The sequence below is a fragment of the Cydia fagiglandana genome, chromosome 5 (genome assembly GCF_963556715.1).
Source record: "Cydia fagiglandana chromosome 5, ilCydFagi1.1, whole genome shotgun sequence".
Classification (NCBI taxonomy): Eukaryota; Metazoa; Arthropoda; class Insecta; order Lepidoptera; family Tortricidae; genus Cydia; species Cydia fagiglandana.
Window position 1 is genome coordinate 14,368,711 of NC_085936.1, and position 20,914 is coordinate 14,389,624.

General features: G+C 37.2%; 1 protein-coding gene across 1 annotated transcript in view; it reads left to right on the forward strand.

Annotated features, from left to right (window-relative positions):
* Nucleotides 1–443: 443 nt before the first annotated feature.
* LOC134664743 (tachykinin-like peptides receptor 86C) overlaps nucleotides 444–20,914 on the forward strand; it is an 85,377-nt gene continuing 64,906 nt past the window's right edge. The window contains exons 1-2 of the mRNA XM_063521490.1: nucleotides 444–467; nucleotides 5,260–5,461. Coding sequence (XP_063377560.1) covers nucleotides 444–467; nucleotides 5,260–5,461 — 226 coding nt within the window. The remainder of the gene's footprint in view (nucleotides 468–5,259; nucleotides 5,462–20,914) is intronic.

A 20,914-nucleotide genomic window follows, 5' to 3' on the forward strand; every position in this document is an offset into this window, starting at 1 on the left:
GTGACTTATTTTTTCTAAGTGGCCAGTCCAGGAATTTTCACTATGCCCCTAGTATTAGCACGAGGGAGCATCCTTGTCCCGTAAAACAAATAACTGTCCTCCTCCTTCTCCTGAATCCGTACTATCGACTTCAGGCGTCACTTTATTATTTCTTTTTAAAGCGATCTATAATAGCCTTGCTGCAAGGCTATTATGGATCGCTTTATCCACATTTATCCACGTGATAAAACAACTGTCACTTTTCAACTCTGCGGGATAGAAAGAGACGGACACCGTTTTATCACGCTGTCACGTAGACAAATACGACCATCATATCCGTACAGAGTCCATAGAATAAATAAAGGTGGAAATTACTGTTACCAACATTACACTATTAAGTTCGTGAATAAATGATACGTAATAACCCAAATCAAAGTGTCGATAGTTATTCTAATTCAATGAAAATGAATGACCTTTGTAGAATAGAGGTAAATAACAAAAATTTTAGTTTTATAGTCACCGGTGGTGTTGTTTGCTTATTTGACAGGTTTGCGTGATATTAAATCTGCCACATGTAATAAGATTGACGGACCGCTTGTTAAACCATAGTTTAATTTTATTTCTCCATGTTAGCAATTTAAAAACAATCCTGACCCTTCTCGGGATATCAGTCCCAAAAATTACAATGCAAAGGATGGCCATGAAAATTATTTAAACTAATGAAAATTAATATATTTTTAAAAAGAAATTTGTTTAGTATTGAATTAAAATTGACAATTTGTTGACATCTGTTGTTAATTATACCATTTAGATGTAAAAAAACGGTCCAGATTCAAAATCAGCAGGACCTGAAAATATAATAATTATTAAAACAAAATGCTAGCACACATGGAGTCTGAAAAACTGATCACCATGACTGATGTTGACTAAAGTAACTTTACCCGTCGAAGAAAATAAGTAATTAAATAAACTAAGCGTTTCCTAAAAATAATTTTACACCATCTTAATATACTTAGTACCGATAAAAGGTTTTTACGCTTAATTACGTACAATTTGCAATTCACCCAGTCATCATTCACTTGCCCTTTTCTCATTTTCTTATAGCTGTATGTATAGTTCGTTTTTTTTAGCATTATAAAGAACTTGGAAGAAGGTAAGCGATTTCGGCATGTCTTTTAATTGAAAAACGCTTATTACAAATCAGTAACTATCATTTATGAAAGCAGAAGAATATAAATGATCGTATTAGATTCATAATTGTTACATATTTGCCGTAACTTATTTTTAAAATGTGTTTTTCAATTAAAAGACACATCAAGATTGTTTACCTTATTTCTAATGCTAAAAAAAACGAACTATAAGGTATTCAACGGCCTGGCCTTTGTCTTTTTAAGGTACAAAGTAGACCACCAAGTTCGGTTGGTAATTAAATAATAATAAAGCCAAAAGTAACATCACAAAAAAATTTGAATCTTCTTTGATTCAATTTATTTTAGGGATCCCGTGTGGAATACTTACTAACCACGATGTTACGTTAAGTCCCCAGCAAGTTCGGTTCTCCATACAAACTAAGTTACGCTCTCATTTTAAAACGACTCGCTAGACTATACTGTTGCTCTGAAACTTTGTACTTACAATAAAATAAGGTACTGTAAAAAGTTTATGTAGGTAGCTACAGATACCGGAGTTAGAAAAATACAGGGAATTTAAGTTTAACATACAAAACTTGTTTACACAGAAGCGGTATCATCATCGCATTTTTGTCACTAGTCATGCCATGCGTCACTTTCGCACTTATATTTTTGTAAGAACGTGACAGGCATGGTGACAAATGATAAAGAGCTGGCCATCTTAGCCCTACGGACTAGAGTTAGACCAAGAAAAGTCTGCAGCGATTTTGATAGCCCACACAGTACAACTGTTATTTATAAGTCATAATTTCACAGAAGTTTGACGTTTGAAATAACACTTGCACTGCGTGGGCTATCAAAATCGCTGCAGATTTTTCTTGATCTAACTCTCATATACCTCATGTCTGTGCAAAGTTTCATTACAACTCGTACTTTTAAAATGAGAACGAACTCCGTTTGTATTGGAAAGTGAAATTCGGCCGCGTTGCTGGGGGCTCTTAATGAGGGAAATCATTATCCAGCAGCAACAAATTGGCTGGTAGGATCGGGAAAATACGCGGAATTCATGAATTATTAACCTAACAATTTGAGACAGGAAAATCGTCAGATGTGAAGTGGAAATTAAAAAAAGTCAATGGCATTCGCGAATATATTGAGGGGACTTCCGGTTCGAGCGCACTCTTGCTTAATTTCTTTCTTTTTTGCTCATTAATATTGTTTGAAGTGTATCGTACCTACAGTGGGCAGTGAATGGAAAATTAATTTTGAAACGCGTTTAACCACCATTGTGGGTTCAACGGCCGGTAGTCCACGTGCTACTCGCTATCGCTTTACAAAAGCTAATAAAATCACTGTAAGTATACAATCTTGTACTACCCGTACAATTTTATTCCTACCTATTTAAAGCTCCTAATACCTTGACATTGGCGAAATCACACTAGACTGAAGCCATAGTTTTAAAATATACGTAATGAATGTATAAATTGAGCACATACTTAATTCACAAAGCACTAAACTCTTTAGTGTGAAAGACTTACAATTAGATTTGAGATCAACATTGTCTATGGTATTTGACATGTCATTGTGTTAAGTAAAAAAAGTAGCTGTAAATATGCGTCGATATTTTTTATCGATATAACAGGTACCTAGTATAGGAAACATTCATTAAAGGCATAGACTAGGAATCCTCTAGATCGAGTTTAGAGCAATTATTTCATGCAACCGATGCGATGATGCCAAAAATGCGAGGGTGCGCGGGACGAGGTGAGCGAAGGTCCGTGCCGTGATTGGTCCGTTCAAAGACACGGACGTCACACAAAGACACTTTCGACTCGAACATGGAATAAAATTACCGTATGCGTGGCAGAGGGGGTGGCGCTACTATGTCAGTCTGGTGGATGTCTTGTCTGTGGTTAAAGGTGTCAAAGGATTATGCTTTTTTAGCCTACTTTGCTGTCCCGCTGCTGGGCATTCTAGAAATTTTGTAAATAGCATTAATTGAATTTTATTTACTTACTTTTGTTACTTTATATTAGAATTGCGTAAATGACTTCACAACGAGGCATCTGTCGTATTTTTGAAGTGACAACTTATTTAGCGGCGCTGAGCACTTTTTGAGGTGGGGAAAAAATTATAAACTCGATTCAGCGTAACGCGTAACGTAACGCTGACGTCATGTGTCACGGACAATGTTATTCACCAAAGAACTTAGTCATAACGTATCATAATTAGGTCAATTATTTAAAACTGGACTTTTATATTAAGCAATAAAGCTCAATGTTCTAATCTTGTTTATGATGTTTACTCTCCGACAGCAGATCACCCACTGACAGCGTGGCTACACTTTACGCCTCACCGGTCTCACCGCAAACAAGCATAATATATTGGCTGTCACAACTTTATAAAGCAGGGGTCGTCCTTCATTACGCAATCTTTTACAGGCCTATTCGGATTTCGAGATAATCACAAGATCTAGAGACGATTTAGAGATCAACAAGATCTACATTAGATATTGACTAGATGTGACTTGGATATCTAAGTCATAACTTGTCGAAATCGTTCAAGAGGACCTCCAGAATCGCGGAAACGTCAAAATTTACATATCTATCTTACAAATATCTTTAAATTATCCATATCGTAACTTGTTGAAGTCTAGTAGAAATCTAATTCATTTTCCGAATCGAGCCGTTACACATTTTCGACATAGGTCTAGAATGTACAAGATTGCCTGTCAAATATCAAAAGTGCAACGAAAATCGGAATGATATCTAGAGTTATTTGAAGTACTGAATTCTGAAATAATATGTTATTTACTTCTGTAACAGTATATTTCAAGATATAGGTAACCAATTAAACGTTAAACGTATCTGCTAAATATATCTTTCCATATTTTCCAGTCCGCTAATGATCACTAATACAAGTTTAAACTAAAATATTTAATCGCAGTCTCACATAATTCTTTAACTGGTTCAGTTATTAATTTTTGTGTACGTTAGGTTGTTAATGTTGTTACTACGATACTTTCTTGCGCTAACGTTAATTAATAAAAACGCTAACAACGCTAATATAAAAACTCTAAACAATGCCATAAATAAAAAGCGTGTTTTAAGTAATAAATAATAACTTGTCTAGTAATAGTTATCTAGACTATTACTTTTTATCCCTGTATAAATTAAAAGTGAAAAAAAAAATCCCCTTTTAATTTATTTCTAAGCTTATAGCATCGTTTGCAGACGTTTCTGTTTAATACAATATTAATTTATCTCTGCATATTATTTGCATCATTAAAAAAAAATGCAATGAAATTGTCGTGTCTTTTTGTATACATCTTGTCTTCAGCTTGTCTGTCCTCCTCACCAGACAGCAGCGTTTCGTGGTAGTTTTAGGTGTGCTGCCGCGAAGTGTTGGAACTTAATTCCGCCGCCTATCCGTGCACTGAAATCGCTTTACACTTTTAAATCTAAATATCGAGCATACTTATTAAACGAACAAATCACTTAATTGTCTATTTTCTGTTTGCCTGCTTGCTTAATCACGTTACCCAATAATCTCACGGTCCGCAACGTTAAGCTTGCTAAAAATGATAACTACCGTCTAATTTAAGTTCATTTTTTGTTGTAGTTTCCCTCTTTTATTGTATGATTGTATTTTGTAATCTGTGTTGAAGTGCGTGTTGTCACTCATCTAGTTTTAGTTTGGATGTAGATTAGTTTTAAGTCAGGTACCCACTGAAAATCAGCGTCATGGCTTGCCGCGGCATTATGCTGAGTGGGGATCCTGTTTAGCATCTAAGTAGTTTATGTAACTTGTTCTGTGTGTTATTCTATACCCAGATGTTAAATAAATGTATTTCTTCTTCTTCTTCTTCTTCTTCTTCTTCTTCTCATATAACTCATAAGGACCCGGGTATGTCCTTAAACTACGTCCAAGGCCACCGGTGGACGGGCAGCAGCGTCCTTCAAATTCGGTGTACTCGACTGCGATCGCCAACCCGCCTGCCAAGCGTGGCGATTATGGCATTCACCCCCCAAAAGGGGGAGGGCCCATGTTCAGATTGTTCAGCAGTGGACTTGTTATGGTGGAGATGATGATGATGATGATAATTCATAAAATAATTTCCTCTTAGTTTAAACAAGGCTCTTGTCCCCAGGTGGTGTACACGTGGGAAATGGACTTCAACCGGAGCGTGCTGAGCGCCTCGACGCTGCTGGTGCCGCGGACGACGGCGGCACCGGCGCCGGCGCCGGCGCCGGGCATGCCGGCGTGGGCGCACAACTCGTGGGTCTGTGTGTTCGCCGCCATGCTTGCGGTCGCTATAGGCGGCAATGCCATCGTTATATGGATAGTCACAGGTGAGCTATTAAAAAAAAACCGGGCAAGTGCGAGTCGGACTCGCGCACGAAGGGTTCCGTACCATAATCCAAAAAAAGGCAAAAAATAACGGTCACCCATCCAAGTACTCACCCCGCCCGACGTTGCTTAACTTAGGTCAAAAATCGCGTTATTGTATGGGAGCCCCACTTAAATCTTTATTTTATTCTGTTTTTAGTATTTGTTGTTATAGCGGCAACAGAAATACATCATCTGTGAAAATTTCAACTGTCTACCTATCACGGTTCGTGAGATACAGCCTGGTGACAGACGGACGGACGGACAGCGAAGTCTTAGTAATAGGGTCCCGTTTTACCCTTTGGGTACGGAACCCTAAAAATCAGCACTTAAATACCTAGTAGTAGGATGGACGGACGGACAGCAGAGTCTTAGTAACAGGGTTTTACCCTTTGGGTACGGAACCCTAAAAATGATTGATTTAACACAAGAGAATGCAGCTTTTGCTTCTCTTAAGCAAATTAAAAGTTACCGAAGTTTTGGTTAATAAAAAAATCTGCGTTAGCGTAAAACGTTTTCCAATCGCTTTATAGTAAGTGGTTGGTTGAAAAACTAAATTAGGGTTGCTTATGTCTCTGCGTCTGCAAGTATCAACTGGCAATATTCTGATATAATTATTAAGAAGCATTTAAGAAACCAAAAAATATCATGTAGGTACATATCTTTAGCATGAAACTGTAGATAATTTCACATACGACGCGATTCGTAAAACGAATTAGAGATTCACTAGATATGAAATAGTAATAATTTGTGTCGTTCCACGGCAAAAGTTACCATTGCCCGGCTGAATATTGGAGCGGCGTTAATAATAGCGTAAGCGCCAGCTGCCATAAGGTACCTTTTGCCATGGAACGCCACATATCTTTACTATTTCATGTCTAGTGAATCTCTAATTCATTTCCCGAATCGAGTCGATAAGCTCCATGACAGCTAGAGCTCGCGATATATTGGCGTGCAGCTGCCCACGTCCTGTATATAAATTATGAAGTTAATCACAATAAAAAAACACAAAAATTACATTGTAACTTCAGCGTATCAAACATACTTTTTATGGAGTTCTCATATTTAATTATAATCGTATTGTTGGCAAACCTTTTTTTAGAAGTTATTCGGTATTTTCTTAAATGAAAGCGACTCGCCCTAACTTTTGACTGACTTCTCGAAACAACTTTTTGTTTATTAGTTAATAATAGCTTTTATTACATTGTCATGTACATGCTGCTCGTTGTTGTTGACTGTATGGAGTTAATGGATATGGATAAGTACCCAAAAGTTAATAAGGATTTGGCTAAATAACTTTTATACGCGCCGGGAATAAAATACATCTTATTATATTTAGTTATAATATAACCTTTTCTCAAACTTGCAGTAAAATATTGAAGTTATGTCTCTTCGGGTTCCGAAGTATTACGTTTCGGACGCGACACACTGGAACCCGCCCATACATTGCTGTGTTTAAAACTCAACTTAGCAATTATGGGTATTTTGTACTGAAATTGAAATATATGTATGACCAGGGAAGTATTGTACCTCATTGCAGCAAAATACCTTCATTATCAGTTGTCATTACGTAGTTGCATTATGTCAAAGGTCTAAGATTTCATATGTCACGTTCAGTGGTAATTAGCATCGATTATTAAATAAACTTGTTTCAAGTTATAGCAGGAATAATAACTCAAAATCCGCAATGTCTCATCTTGAGCAAGGTATGTTGATTACGTTTTACGTATTTTATATTCTAAAAACACTTTTGTGTTTGTGATATTTGGACAATAATAACTTATATTGTAATTTAATAAAAATGGTCATAATTCCTATAATGGAAAACATCTTTTGATACTTTTTAGGCACGATAGCTAAAAAAGTGGTCGTTATTATTATTCTTTATTCGAAAGCAAAAGATGTTGTCCATTTTTCGAAAACGGACGAAATTTTTTGCTCTGACTATTTGATCAGGCGTTTTTACTGTAGCGAAAATGTAACTTTTTCGCACTAAAACAATGATTTAGTGCGTAATATTTTACCCTAAGGTTACTTCTATTCATTTCGACGGTTTCAGATGAGAAAAGCGATTCAATTTTACTTCAACGACGAGAATTGTGCAACACGATATTTAAAAGTAAATACAAAACAATGAAAAACAAATTTGAAGACCTTTATAAATTTTTAATGCTTAAAACCAACTGTCCTGATCATCTAAAACACAAAATCATCATAGAGGCACGTAATTTTAAGACTCAATTCAATATAAAGTGGGCCAAGTCTAACAGCTATAAAAAAACATTCTTAGAAAAAGAGAAGACATGGCTCAGCGGTGAATGCCGATTTAAACTGCATTTTTCAAAACCAGAACAACAAAAAGGAGGGAGACCTCAAAAAGATTTTGTGGAATCCAGTGATGGCTCAAAACGCAGAAAAACAGCAGTTTTACGCAGCAGTTATTCCGCTGACATGTTAACATATGCTGCACAAATGAAATTAAGGGCGGAGCGGAAGTTATTAGAAGCCAAACATGTACAGCAGGTAATAACACCAAAGGAAATTTCGGAAAATGATAATAAAAACAAACACCTAGTGACACCTGTACAAGCTTTGTCTTTGATGATGGAAGCTCAACTATCAAAGAAACAATACAATATAATAAAAAATTATGCCCCTGATGTGTTCCCATCCTATAAAATGGTGAAGAAGGAAAAAAACCAATGCTACCCAGAAAATGTGACATGTACAGACATTGAAGCAGAAGTGCCATTGCAGTCCTTATTGGATCATACAACTTCTCGTCTGTTACAAGTTCAAGAGGATGTTATCACATCATTCAATCCAGAATGCCAATTTACCATGCACTACAAATGGGGCTTTGATGGCTCTTCAAGTCGCACGCAATACATGCAGAAATTTGTTACTGAAGAATGTGACGATAAATACATGTTTCTCGCTTCTTTGGTTCCTGTACGATTAACAATGAATGAAGAAGACAAAAACATAGTTATTTGGAACAATCCGCGACCCTCTTCCCCTCGCTTCTGCAGACCTATAAAACTACAGTATAAAAAAGAGACAACGGATCATTCAAAAACAGTTAGAGATCAGATAGAACGTCAAAAAAGTAGTTTAATAAAAACAAATGTGCAACTAAAAGATAAAATATATTCAATTCAACACAAACTTTATTTCACAATGGTAGATGGAAAGGTCTGTAACGCATTGTCAGATACTAAATCTACTTTGAAATGTTTTTTATGCGAAGCTACTTCCGGTGAATTTAATGACTTGAAAAAAGTACTACAGAAACCTCTGAGAAAAGAATATTTAGCATTTGGTATATCTGTTTTACATGCTTGGATCCGACTTTTCGAAGCTTTGTTACACATGGCATATAAATTAGAGATACGATCTTGGAGTGTAAACAAAATGCACAAACCAAAAGTTGATCAAAATAAAAAAAGGATCCAGACAGAGTTTAAGGAAAAACTTTCCTTAATAATAGATCAACCAAAACCAGGTTTTGGCAATACTAATAATGGTAATGTGGCTCGAAAATTTTTCCAAAACTATCTAATATCAGCCAAAATAACTAAAATAGATGAAGAACTCATACGTCGCTTTTACATAATTTTACAAACGATTTCCAGTGGCTACAAAATCGATACGTGTAAATTCAAGACATACTGTCTAGAGACAGCAAAGTTATATGTAGACCTGTACCCGTGGTGTCGTATGACACCTACTGTTCATAAAATCCTTATTCATGGAGACGCAATAATATCTGAGCACCTGATTCCAATAGGCAATTTAAGTGAAGAGGCCCAGGAAGCGAGGAATAAGGATTTTAAAAACTATCGAGAGAGATTTAGTCGTAAAACTTCCAGAATCGACAACATGACGGATGTTTTTAATAGGCTCTTGGTTTCCTCTGATCCCCTCATCACCAGCATACGACCTCTGCCAATTATGAATACAAAAATATTTCACCCGGAAGCTGTCGATATGTTTATCGATGAATATGTACCTTTATCATAGGAATATTTTTTTTATACAAATATAATGTAAATAATAATTATTATAAGCACTACTTGACATTACGAATGCAGAATGGTACTTTTTTTGCTTAATTTTACTTTTTGTAGTTTTGAGCACAGCAATGTATGGGCGGGTTCCAGCGATGAGTGGAGGGACTAATAAATCTAATAATAAACTTTCATGTACCTGACCTTTATGTATGTGACCTTTTAACCAACATTGAAAATATCGGCAAATTTTCTAAACAGCTTTATATAAACGTTACTTTGAGAAACGCAAACCAAATACATAGGATTGCCATCGCTATAGAGCGCGGGAACGCTGCCATGTGTCACGCAGGCAGCAGGCACCTTGCCGAGGGGCACAGGCTCAGAAGGTAGGTTTTATTATATTTTCGTATATCATCATCATCATCTCCTCCTAGCCGTTTTCGGCTACAGCGCCTGCTATGCTACAGCTGAGAGCGTCGCTGGTGCGCTCTCAGGTGACTGACGTAGCCAATCCTTGCAGCAAATGTGCGGCCACATTCGCTGCATGTCAGCACCCCTCCGACGTAATTATACGTGATGGATTTTTGTATTTAATTATACTCTGTTACATTAACTGACGAACTGATTAATAAAGTTATATTGTCAATCTATTAGGCACCTTCGTAAACAAAACTGAAAATGAAATATTTATTGCAGACTGTGGTCCAAATTTATTTTGTTAGTAGTCAGTTCGGTTATAGTGTTCAAATTAAACCACTTTATTATTATTAAATATATTGGGTCACTCACATATTTTAAGTCGAAAAACGCTCGACATGTTTCACTCCGTACCGAGGAGTGTCATCAGGAGCTTGCGTTTACGGTGACGGACCGGCGCAGACTACGGGCCGCAGCTCTCCGCGCCCGATGACTCGGCGCAGGCGCCGGTGGCGGCAGGGGGAGCGAGAAACTACCCTCGTTTATGGCATTATTGTCAAATGATGGGTTGCACACAACACTCACTACGTTCCCGTTCCCGTTCTTAATATATTTAATATGTCTGTGTCTCACGGAAGTTTTGTCACTTTATTATTATATTATTTTATTCCATTTCGTAGCGTGAAACAACGTGAGTTTGTTAAAGCTACACTAAATTATGGTATTCGAAGTTGAACCTTCTGACCAACATTGGCTTTTCTGTAGACAACTTCAAAAATTGATGTTTTGGAAGGCTGACATTTAAATTCGACGCTCGCAGCTTAATGAAAGATGCCTCAAATAAAACTAAGATAGAGACACATGAATCGAATATGATAAAATTATACGTATAATACACTGCACTATATAGAAACAAACAATCTTATGCATTCTCAATAGGTATTTGAGTAAAATAGTTATGTAATAGGTTTGTGAAAAATATTGATTAGGTATTTATTTCGTTTAATGTAATTTTTTTCTGTAACTTATAAAAGGCCGACTAATTGCTGACTAATTCTATTATAAGCAATAGCTTTTTTATTCTTTTACACAAGTATCTTTAAAACATGTCATACGGACCGAAATTACATCTACTTGCTGTTGGGAGTTTTCCCAAAGTTTATTTCAACAAAAATGAGCTGACTGTGCTAGTTAGAATGTGAGCTTCCAAAGTTACAAACTAGGCATGGAATATCACATATGTATGGCAACTGTAGGGTTAACTTCTCTTACTTGTATATTGTACAAGAAACTAGACTAAACTTGAAGTTAGTTTATTTAGGTAGGTTTGTGGTATTGGTACAGATCGTATAGATTAGCAAACTTGTTGCCGATTTCATAACGTCTTAAACTTCTTTGCATGGTGATGGAAATTTCCATCATGACATTGTCCTATGAATTAAAGGTACTTGATATTTATGATTGATATTTATTCTTAAAACTGTCAACTTTCAACGCTAATTAATTTTCCGGTTATTTATTTAAATTTAGGTACGCAGTATTTTATTTATAAAAATTAAATTTTATTATGTATTTTATTTATAATTAAAATTACAAATATCGGAAAAATTTGAAAAATCTAGAACTTGATGTTTTTTTTTGTATGTGCTAATTATTTACTATTTTACCTAGAATCAGCATAAAAAAACGCACATATCCACTCAACCGTCCGGCCCGCGAGACTGTTTTCCTGTCAACCGTCCGGGGTTTTTTAGGTTTTTAGCGACGCACGCCCCGCGCAGCGCATTCACAACTTTCTACAAAAATTGTAACTACACTGCCATCTAAATTTTTTAGAGCTAACTATTTAGTTAGGCTACGTTGTCGCATCAAGAGAATTAGTAAATAATGCCGAAATATTCCGTTAGATGGCTCTGAAATCAATTCTTTCTTCCACCCCTTTGGATAGTAAGGTTCCCGCGGACGGTTAAGAGCATATTTTTTTCGGATACTATGCTATCGTCGGACGATCAAGTGGATATGTAACATAGCTGTTGCCCGCGACTTCGTCCGCGTGGAATCTTATCTTCAACATTTTACATCTTTAGCTACCTATAATTTTCATATCCAAGCAATGTTGAAATTAAGTACTTTTCTTTTTTAGCAAGTTGTATGAAGTTTTATTTCAAGTGGATTTTGATGTTGGTTGCTGAAATTACTTTTTACCCGACTGCGGCAACGCAAAAGGAGGGTTATGATTTTGACCGGTATGTATGTGGGTATGTATGTATGTATGTATGTTCATCTGTTCCCTCATAACTTCTAAAGTACTTATTATATTTTAACAAACGATGTGTCATTCGAATCGTCTCAATCGTCCGCTGGTTATAGGCTATATGGCGTCACAAAAAAATGAACAATGCGCCCTCTAGAGGTCATAAAGTCACGAACCAAAAAACTAAAATTAAGTAATGATGATGTGTTATACATCATTGGAAAGAGCTCAATTAGCACATTTCAAATATATAAATATTGTTAGCTTTTGCACCCGGCTTTGCTTGCATGCGCCAGATAAAACATTAATTTTTCGGTTAGGCGATTCGAACTATGAATCTACAAGCGCTCTGGATTCTATTCCGCGTGTTACGCGACTACGGCGATACAAGAAGGTTTTTGCAAAAGAAATTTGTTTGGCTGCTATACATGGTGTTTTTTTAATGTCCTGCAACATTTTATAACGTGAATAGGTATAGAAGTCCTGATCAGCCAAAATGTACGAGTATGAAACGGTCAATTTTTTTACAAGATACGTACGCGTTCCGAAGCCGGACGCCTTCGGCGCCCTCATACTAAACGTGTCGGGCGTAGCCCGACGTACGCGTTCCAAAGCCGGGCGCTTTCGGCGCCCTCATACTAAAAGAGTCGGGCGTAGCCCGACATACGCGTTCCAAAGCCGGGCGCCTTCGGCGCCCTCATACTAAAAGAGTCGGGCGGAGCCCGACGTACGCGTTCCAAAGCCGGGCGCCTTCGGCGCCCTCATACTAAAAGTGTCGGGCGTAGCCCGACGTACGCGTTCCAAAGCCGGGCGCCTTCGGCGCCCTCATACTAAAAGAGTCGGGCGGAGCCCGACGTACGCGTTCCAAAGCCGGGCGCCGAAGGCGCCCTCATACTAAAAGAGTCGGGCGTAGCCCGATGTACGCGTTCCAAAGCCGGGCGCCTTCGGCGCCCTCATACTAAAAGTGTCGGGCGTAGCCCGACGTACGCGTTCCAAAGCCGGGCGCCTTCGGCGCCCTCATACTAAAAGAGTCGGGCGAAGCCCGACGTACGCGTTCCAAAACCGGGCGCCTTCGGCGCCCTCATACTAAAAGTGTCGGGCGTAGCCCGACGTACGCGTTCCAAAGCCGGGCGCCTTCGGCGCCCTCATACTAAAAGTGTCGAGCGTAACCCGACGTACGCGTTCCAAAGCCGGGCGCCTTCGGTGCCCTCATACTAAAAGAGTCGGGCGTAGCCCGACGTACGCGTTCCAAATCCGGGCGCCTTCGGCGCCGTCATACTAAAAGAGTCGGGCGTAGCCCGACGTACGCGTTCCAAAACCGGGCGCCTTCGGCGCCGTCATAGGCACTAAAGGGCGCAGCCTGATATAGGCGGCGCTCTGCGTGCATTTCTGTACTGAGGACGCCCTCGCAAAAGTAATATAAAGTGACTTTCAAAAGTTAGTAACGAAATCATGACCCCAAAATTAATTAAATAAAAAATAAGTTCAAAAACTAAAACCCGACTACTGCAAATCACGCTCTAAAAAGTATGAAACAAGATAGAATTCTTATCTAAAATTATCAAGCAGGAAATATTATAAATGTTACCATTTTTTTATATAAAAATACAACGTAATATAATTTACTGAATTTTTTATATATTTACTGAGATTCAGAGGATAGCCGTGGTCGTATGCCACATTACTTTTATTTTAAGTTTATAATCGTGGCATACGACCACGGCGATCCTCTGAATCTCTGTAAATATATAAAAATCAATAAATTATATTACGTTGTATTTTTATATAAAAAAATGGTAACATTTATAATATTTCCTGCTTGATAATTTTAGATAAGAATTCTATCTTGTTTCATACTTTTTAGAGCGTGATTTGCAGTAGTCGGGTTTTAGTTTTTGAACTTATTTTTTATCTTGTATTCTCATAATAGGTACCTATGCCCTTAATACAAAGATTAAAGTTCCGCACTCACAAAATATCTGATCTCCATACAAACTTTCAACCTCTTTCTCACCACCTTGAGGAATGATTTTCAAAAGTGCTTGAATTCGTTTTCATGTTTTTTATTTTAATACCATTTTTTGCAAAAAGTTCAAGTTCCTAGCTTAAAATTAAATTTACACCCCAAGACGAACTTTCACCCCCTTTTTAACCCCCTTAGGGGTAGAATTTCCTAAAACGTTGCAATTACTTACTTTTTTTTGTAATCGGCTATTATGTCTTTCTAAGAAGTTTCAAAGCATTTATTTTATTTTATTTTTTTTATTTTATTTTATTTTAGTACATGGAAAACCAACAGCGCTATATATATCCAGAAATTACAATAGAATCACAGAGCCAATTATAGGTTCTCACTTATAGAAATATAATAAATTATAGAAAGTTTTTGCCCAACTTAGTTATACATACAAGTTCACAAAGCACAAGAACAGATGATCTGTATGTATATGATCTATGTTTACAAAAATAAATAAAGAGATGAAAACCTTTTACGGATAGTACACATTTAATAATGTACCGAGCCCTGACCTGCGCCAGAATTATTGTCACCCATGAAGTATCTAATTAATTTATTTTTTATTACTGGTATGCTATCACTATATATGTCAATATCACAATTTGTAAGAACTTTATTTAAACTCATGCCTGCCCTGCATATGAAGCTGTTTTTCCTATACCTAGTAGCAGCAGCTTGGTTATTACTAATGGGACGAAAATGCCTAAGCCTCCTTGACGGAACATTAAAATAGATCTTATTAAGCAAATTTGGACAATCTACATTACCTTTTATAATATTTACTAAGTAAACTATATCTGCAATTTCACGGCGCTTAACAAGTGGGATCAAATGATGTTTCTTACACAGCTTGAGGTAGTTGGTAGAACTATAATTAACTTGCATTTTGTAACAGAGAAATTTGACGAATTTTAACTGCATACTCTCAACCCTATCAACATAAATTTGATATTGAGGATTCCATATCTGAGATGCGTATTCTAGTTTGCTTCTCACGTAAGCGCAATACAAGATTTTGAGAGTTTTGGGACGGGTAAAACAGATTGAACTACGCATTATAAAACCAAGTGACCTGGAAGCTTTACCTACTATACTATCAATGTGCTCACTAAAAATAAGTTTGGAGTCATGAATAATACCTAAATCTCTCATGATTGCTACTCGCTGAAGAATGTTATTTTTAAGTGAATATGGGGTATATATATTATTTGATTTACGAGAGAAGGTTACTGTAGAACATTTAGAGGGGTTTAAATCTAATTTGTTTGTGATACAATAGGTATCGAGTCTTCTTAGATCAGATTGTAGTGCATATGCATCAGCCGGTGAGGTAATTTTAGCAAAAATTTTCATGTCGTCCGCAAAGCTGAGTAACTTAGAGAACTGGAAGCAGGTACTTATGTCATTCACAAAAATGTTAAATAGAAGTGGGCCCAATATAGACCCTTGGGGGACTCCACTTGGTATAGATACCCAGCTCGACATGTAATTATTAATCACCACTAACTGACACCGATTTTTTATGTACGACTTAAACCATCTTAGAAGATCCCCTCTGATACCAATCAAATAAAGCTTAGATATTAAGATATCGTGATCAATACGATCGAAAGCTTTACTGTAATCTGTATAGATAACATCCACCTGATGACCATTGTCCATCGACTCAGAGATAAAGTCATTGAGTAAAGCCAGGTTAGACACTGTGGACCTACGTTGAATGAAGCCATGTTGAGTATCATCGATAGAATTTTTTAATGCTGACGAAATCTGCATCTGGACTATTCTTTCTAAAACCTTGGCCAAAATACACAATTTAGAAATCGGTCTGTAATTAGACACATCCGTTTTTGAACCTTTTTTTAAAACTGGAGTTATAAAAGCTGATTTCCAAATCGCAGGAACGGTACATTCCACGAATGACCGACGGAACAGCAGTGAAATGGGTTTGGTTAACGCTTTGGCACAGTTTATGTAAAACAAGGCTGGCACCTGATCGGGGCCAGCTGATTTATTAGGATCGAGGCTTAGCAAGAGTTTGGTAACCAAGTCACTGTCAACAGAGATGTTGGCTATATCAATAGCCGAGTCGGTATAGTTAAGAGTGTTGTTACAACCGCGTGGATCGCTTGCGGCAGGGATTCCAGGGTCTAGGAAACTTGTTTTAAAATAATCAGAAAACGCATTACAAATATCATTCCCTGAATTCACAGTAACACCACTGTAACACATAGTACTAGGTATCCCAAAGGACTTTGAACGAGATTTTATAAAGGACCAAAATAATTTTGGATTTTTACTTATATTATTCTCAATCGTTTCAATATAATTTAAGAAACAACGTTTTTCCATACGCCTGACTCTTTCCCTCTGATACTCGAAGGAGAGCAAATCACACCTATTACCATACAACTTAAACCTACGATGATACTTGTGTTTTTCTTTGATGGCTTTCTTTAGCGAGGATGAGTACCAAACTGGGTATGAGCATTTGGAAATAAACTTGTGAGGGACATACTTATCTCTTAATTCTTCAAATTTAGAATAAAAATAATCAATACACTGATCAAAAGTACGGCCAAAGAACTCAACATCCCAGTCTATCAGTAAAAGTTCGAAATTAATTAAGTCATAATTGGCTTTGTTATAAAAGTATTTCATGACCGGTGCGGATTTTAGAGATGTACAAGAGACAAATGTTACATTAATGTTTAATGCCTTGTGATACGGGTCTATGGGTACAAGCGGGTTTAGGCACTCACACACAGTCACTACGTCATTGCACAACACAAGATCCAATATCTTACCGTATACGTTAGACACTCCATTATACTGGTACAAGTCAAGATAACTTAGCTCATCGATCAAATTACACTCATCCATGGAAGTATAGTTAGATGGTAATAAATGTCGGTTACTTGACGTCCACACGATGTTACTTAGATTAAAATCACCGATAATTAGGAATTTATCGTCAGGATTATTAATCATTACTTCTCCTAGTTTATCAAGAAAATTAGAGAGTTGACAAGAAAAAGAGTAACCCTGCCCTTGCTTGCATAAGTAAACAACACATAAATGTAGCTTAACCGTTCCATTATTAACCAACAAAGTGAGCCATAAGTCTTCCGCCGAAGAATGGTAGGTAGGCTGCGGATTGACGGCCAATTCTTTCCGCGTAGCAATAATAACACCGCCACCTCGACTCTGGCCCGTAAGCGCCAGGTCGCGGTCACGCCGCCAAACTACATACCTGCTATCAAAAAGTTCCGAATCCACGATACCGTCCACAAGCCATGTCTCTGTTAAAAATATTACATCATAGGAGGCAAATAGAATATTGCGATAGAAATCTATAGTTTTGGATCGAAGACCCCTAACATTCTGATAATAAACAGAGAGTATTCCGTTATAGTTACTAGACATTATAAGAGGCTAAAGATAAAACACAATAGCAATTACATAATCCATAGAAATACGAGGCAGATTTCGTCCCAATAGTGTTAAATATATAATTATCGTCGTTTTTATACAAGGTACTTAATAATAAGAAACAATTATTTACGTATAAAAATGTATAATCCCAACCAAGCATAGAAACTATTCCATAAGTGCGACAAGGCAAGCAATAACAATAAGACGCGTAAGTGCTATAATTGGCTATGAGCAAAAGCGAGACAATCGTATTTTGCATAGGATAATCATCACATGCATTTTGGTAACAATAACAAGCGCAGGCGACAGGCCGGGCAATAGGCGGCGATAACAAACAGCATTCCACAGAGCGTACGGTTCTCAAAGTTTTATAATAATCTTTAGGAAAATAAATCTCATAAAAAATATGTGTTTTTGAATACTGTAGTACTAATCTATAATAACTACACACTACAACAGTTTGTTTAAATCTGCCTGATTATTAATAACGAATATTTTTGACGCATCGTCCTTCCGCACGTGTATTTTTCCGTACTTTACCCATATATACATAAAACCTTTCGGCTTAAGTGACGTCTTTGCAGTGGTAAGCAACTTTTTGTAGTCCGGGGTTAGATGGTCATTTAGGAAGATATTCTGCGCGTTCCCAACAAAGCCGATTTCGCTAGCAATAAGTTTCTTTTTTGCACGAGCAGAAGCAACGAAATCCTCTTTTATGTAGCGGTTGATAAATCCTACAATGATCAGTTTCTCCTTATTATTGTATGTTGGCACCCGCGAAATGTAATTAATGCTTGTTTTCTGGACTGGGTAGTCAATCGCTATTGATATCAGATCGAGGATTTTGAATAAATCTTCGTTTTGCTTTAAGGGTACTCCTTTTATCTCAACGTTGTTGAGACGCTGCCACTGGTCCTTATTTATATTTTCGCTCTTGAGGGTGTCCAGTTCTTTGTTTATAGACTGAATATCGCTTTTAATACCCGTCAATTCCGATAACTTGCTCTCAGCTTTGTCCAACCGCTGTTTATGATCGTCTAGCGATGCGCTGTTGAAATCGCAGGTTTTTCTAAGCTCGTCGATTTCCTTCTTTATATCCTTGACATCACGCACAAGGCCCGGCATGCCCTCAAGCTGGCGCTGAACGGATTTTATTTCCAGCATGATGGCATCGAGTGAAGCGGCCTCTGTACTTTTGAGCGGCGATGACTGCTCTAAAACTCGACAATCTGGACATTTCCATTGAGTTCTACGCGCACCTAGTTTACGGTAACCGACTTCGGTTACTCCGGCGCAACAAAATCCAATTAATTTATTGCACGTTGTGCATTGGGCACAGTCATTCACCTCACTATTGCACCGAGCACAAAACATGATAACTAATTTTTATTCTCAAAGTTTGACGACCACTGACTTTGCTGTCGGGAACTGTACACGTGTTGTTCGTAAGAGGGCTAGTAGCGTACTGATGATATATACTATTTGTAATAGATTCAAACTTTGAACCCAATTTTAACCCTGTTAGGGGATGAATTTTACAAATCGCTGAAATCACTTTTATTGTCTTCTAATAATATCCCCAAATACAAAGATTCAAATCCCGCGCTCGAAAAAATGTATGATATCCATACAAACTTTCAACCCCGTTTTCACCACCATAGGGGATGAATTTTCAAAAACGCTGATATTAGTTTTCTTGTATTTTAATTTAATACCTTTTTACAAAGTTTCAAGTTCCTAGCTTCAAATAAAATTTGGACCTGAAGACGAACTTTCATCCCCTTTTTAACCCCCTTAGGGGTTGAAATTCCAAGAACGTTGCAATCACTTTTTTTTGTAATCGGCTATTATGCTCTCTAAGAAGTTTCAAAGCATTTGTAATGGATTAAAATTTTCAACCCTTTTTTAACCCTGTTAGGGGATGAATTTTACAAAACGCTGAAATTACTTTTCCTGTCTTCTAATAATATCCCTAAATACAAAGATTCAAGTCCACCACTCGAAAATAATTATGATTTCCATACAAACTTTCAACCCCTTTTTCACCACCTTAGGGGATGAATTTTCAAAAACGCTGAAATTAGTTTTCTTGTATTTTAATAAAATATCTTTTTACGAAGTTTCAAATTCCTAGCTTAAAAGAAAACTTTAACCCCATACAAACTTTCATCTCCTTTTTAACCCCCTTAGGGGTTGAATTTCTCAAAATCGCTTCTTATCTCTTGTTTTCTTTATAAACGCAATCTCGTGTGCAAATTTCAACTTTCTGGCTTTTGTAGTTTCGGCTCTGCGTTGATGAATCAGTCAGTCAGTCAGTCAGTCAGTCAGGACACTTGCATTTATATATATAGAAGATAGATAGATATATATAGATTTCGGGCAAAAAGAAAAAAATATGCAAAGAAGGGTTAAAATATCTGTAAATACCTACGTAATGGAAATACCTACACCGTGGGTTAGGAATAACGGGAACTTATGGCCCTTGCTTCCTTATTAGTGCATACATTTAATTTTTAAAATTTCACGATATTGCCTGCAAAAAGAAACTCAAACATTTTTTTACCTCGACTGGGCTAGGGATTGCCAGCCTTTTGTTAGTAAACTAGTCGTCTTTAACACACATAGCCAGTGTTTTTCCTTGTATTGCAGTAATGTACTGTCAAGTGTATAAATATGATTGCATACATCTTAATGTCCCATAGTGGGCTGATCTATACGATGCGAGAACTCGCTTGCGAGTTTCATACCATTGCGGGTTTTGATTGGTCGATTGAATTGGACGTAATCAACAGTCCGCAATGTATCTAAAATCGCATGCGAGTTCGCACACCGTCTAAATCAGCCCTATCAGCCCGAAATTCACCGAAAGTGAAGGTTAGGTACTTTGACAGTGTACATCACGCGGTGGGCACGACGACTCTGGAGTTCTTGGCCTTCAAAAGGTTAAGAAACGTTTTAAACTCCAAATTAATCTCGTCACACTGTAAACTTTCGATGTGAATAAATATAGTATTTCACACCCTTCATTAGTAGAGCCCAAGCCGTGTTATACTTGGCTACGAATTTCTACGACTTAAGTGTGACCGCCATCATCATCAAGTACGGTTCGTTAAACAGTCGTGTAAGGTAATTTTGCGACGCTTATTCTGTATAATTTGGCGCCAACCAAATAAATATTTGTAATAGAAAATCGGCATTTGTGAATTGACGATTTAAACACATTTTAAACCTGTCGTTTCGAATGCTGCTCCCTATGACAGCTCATTTGTAAGTATATGGA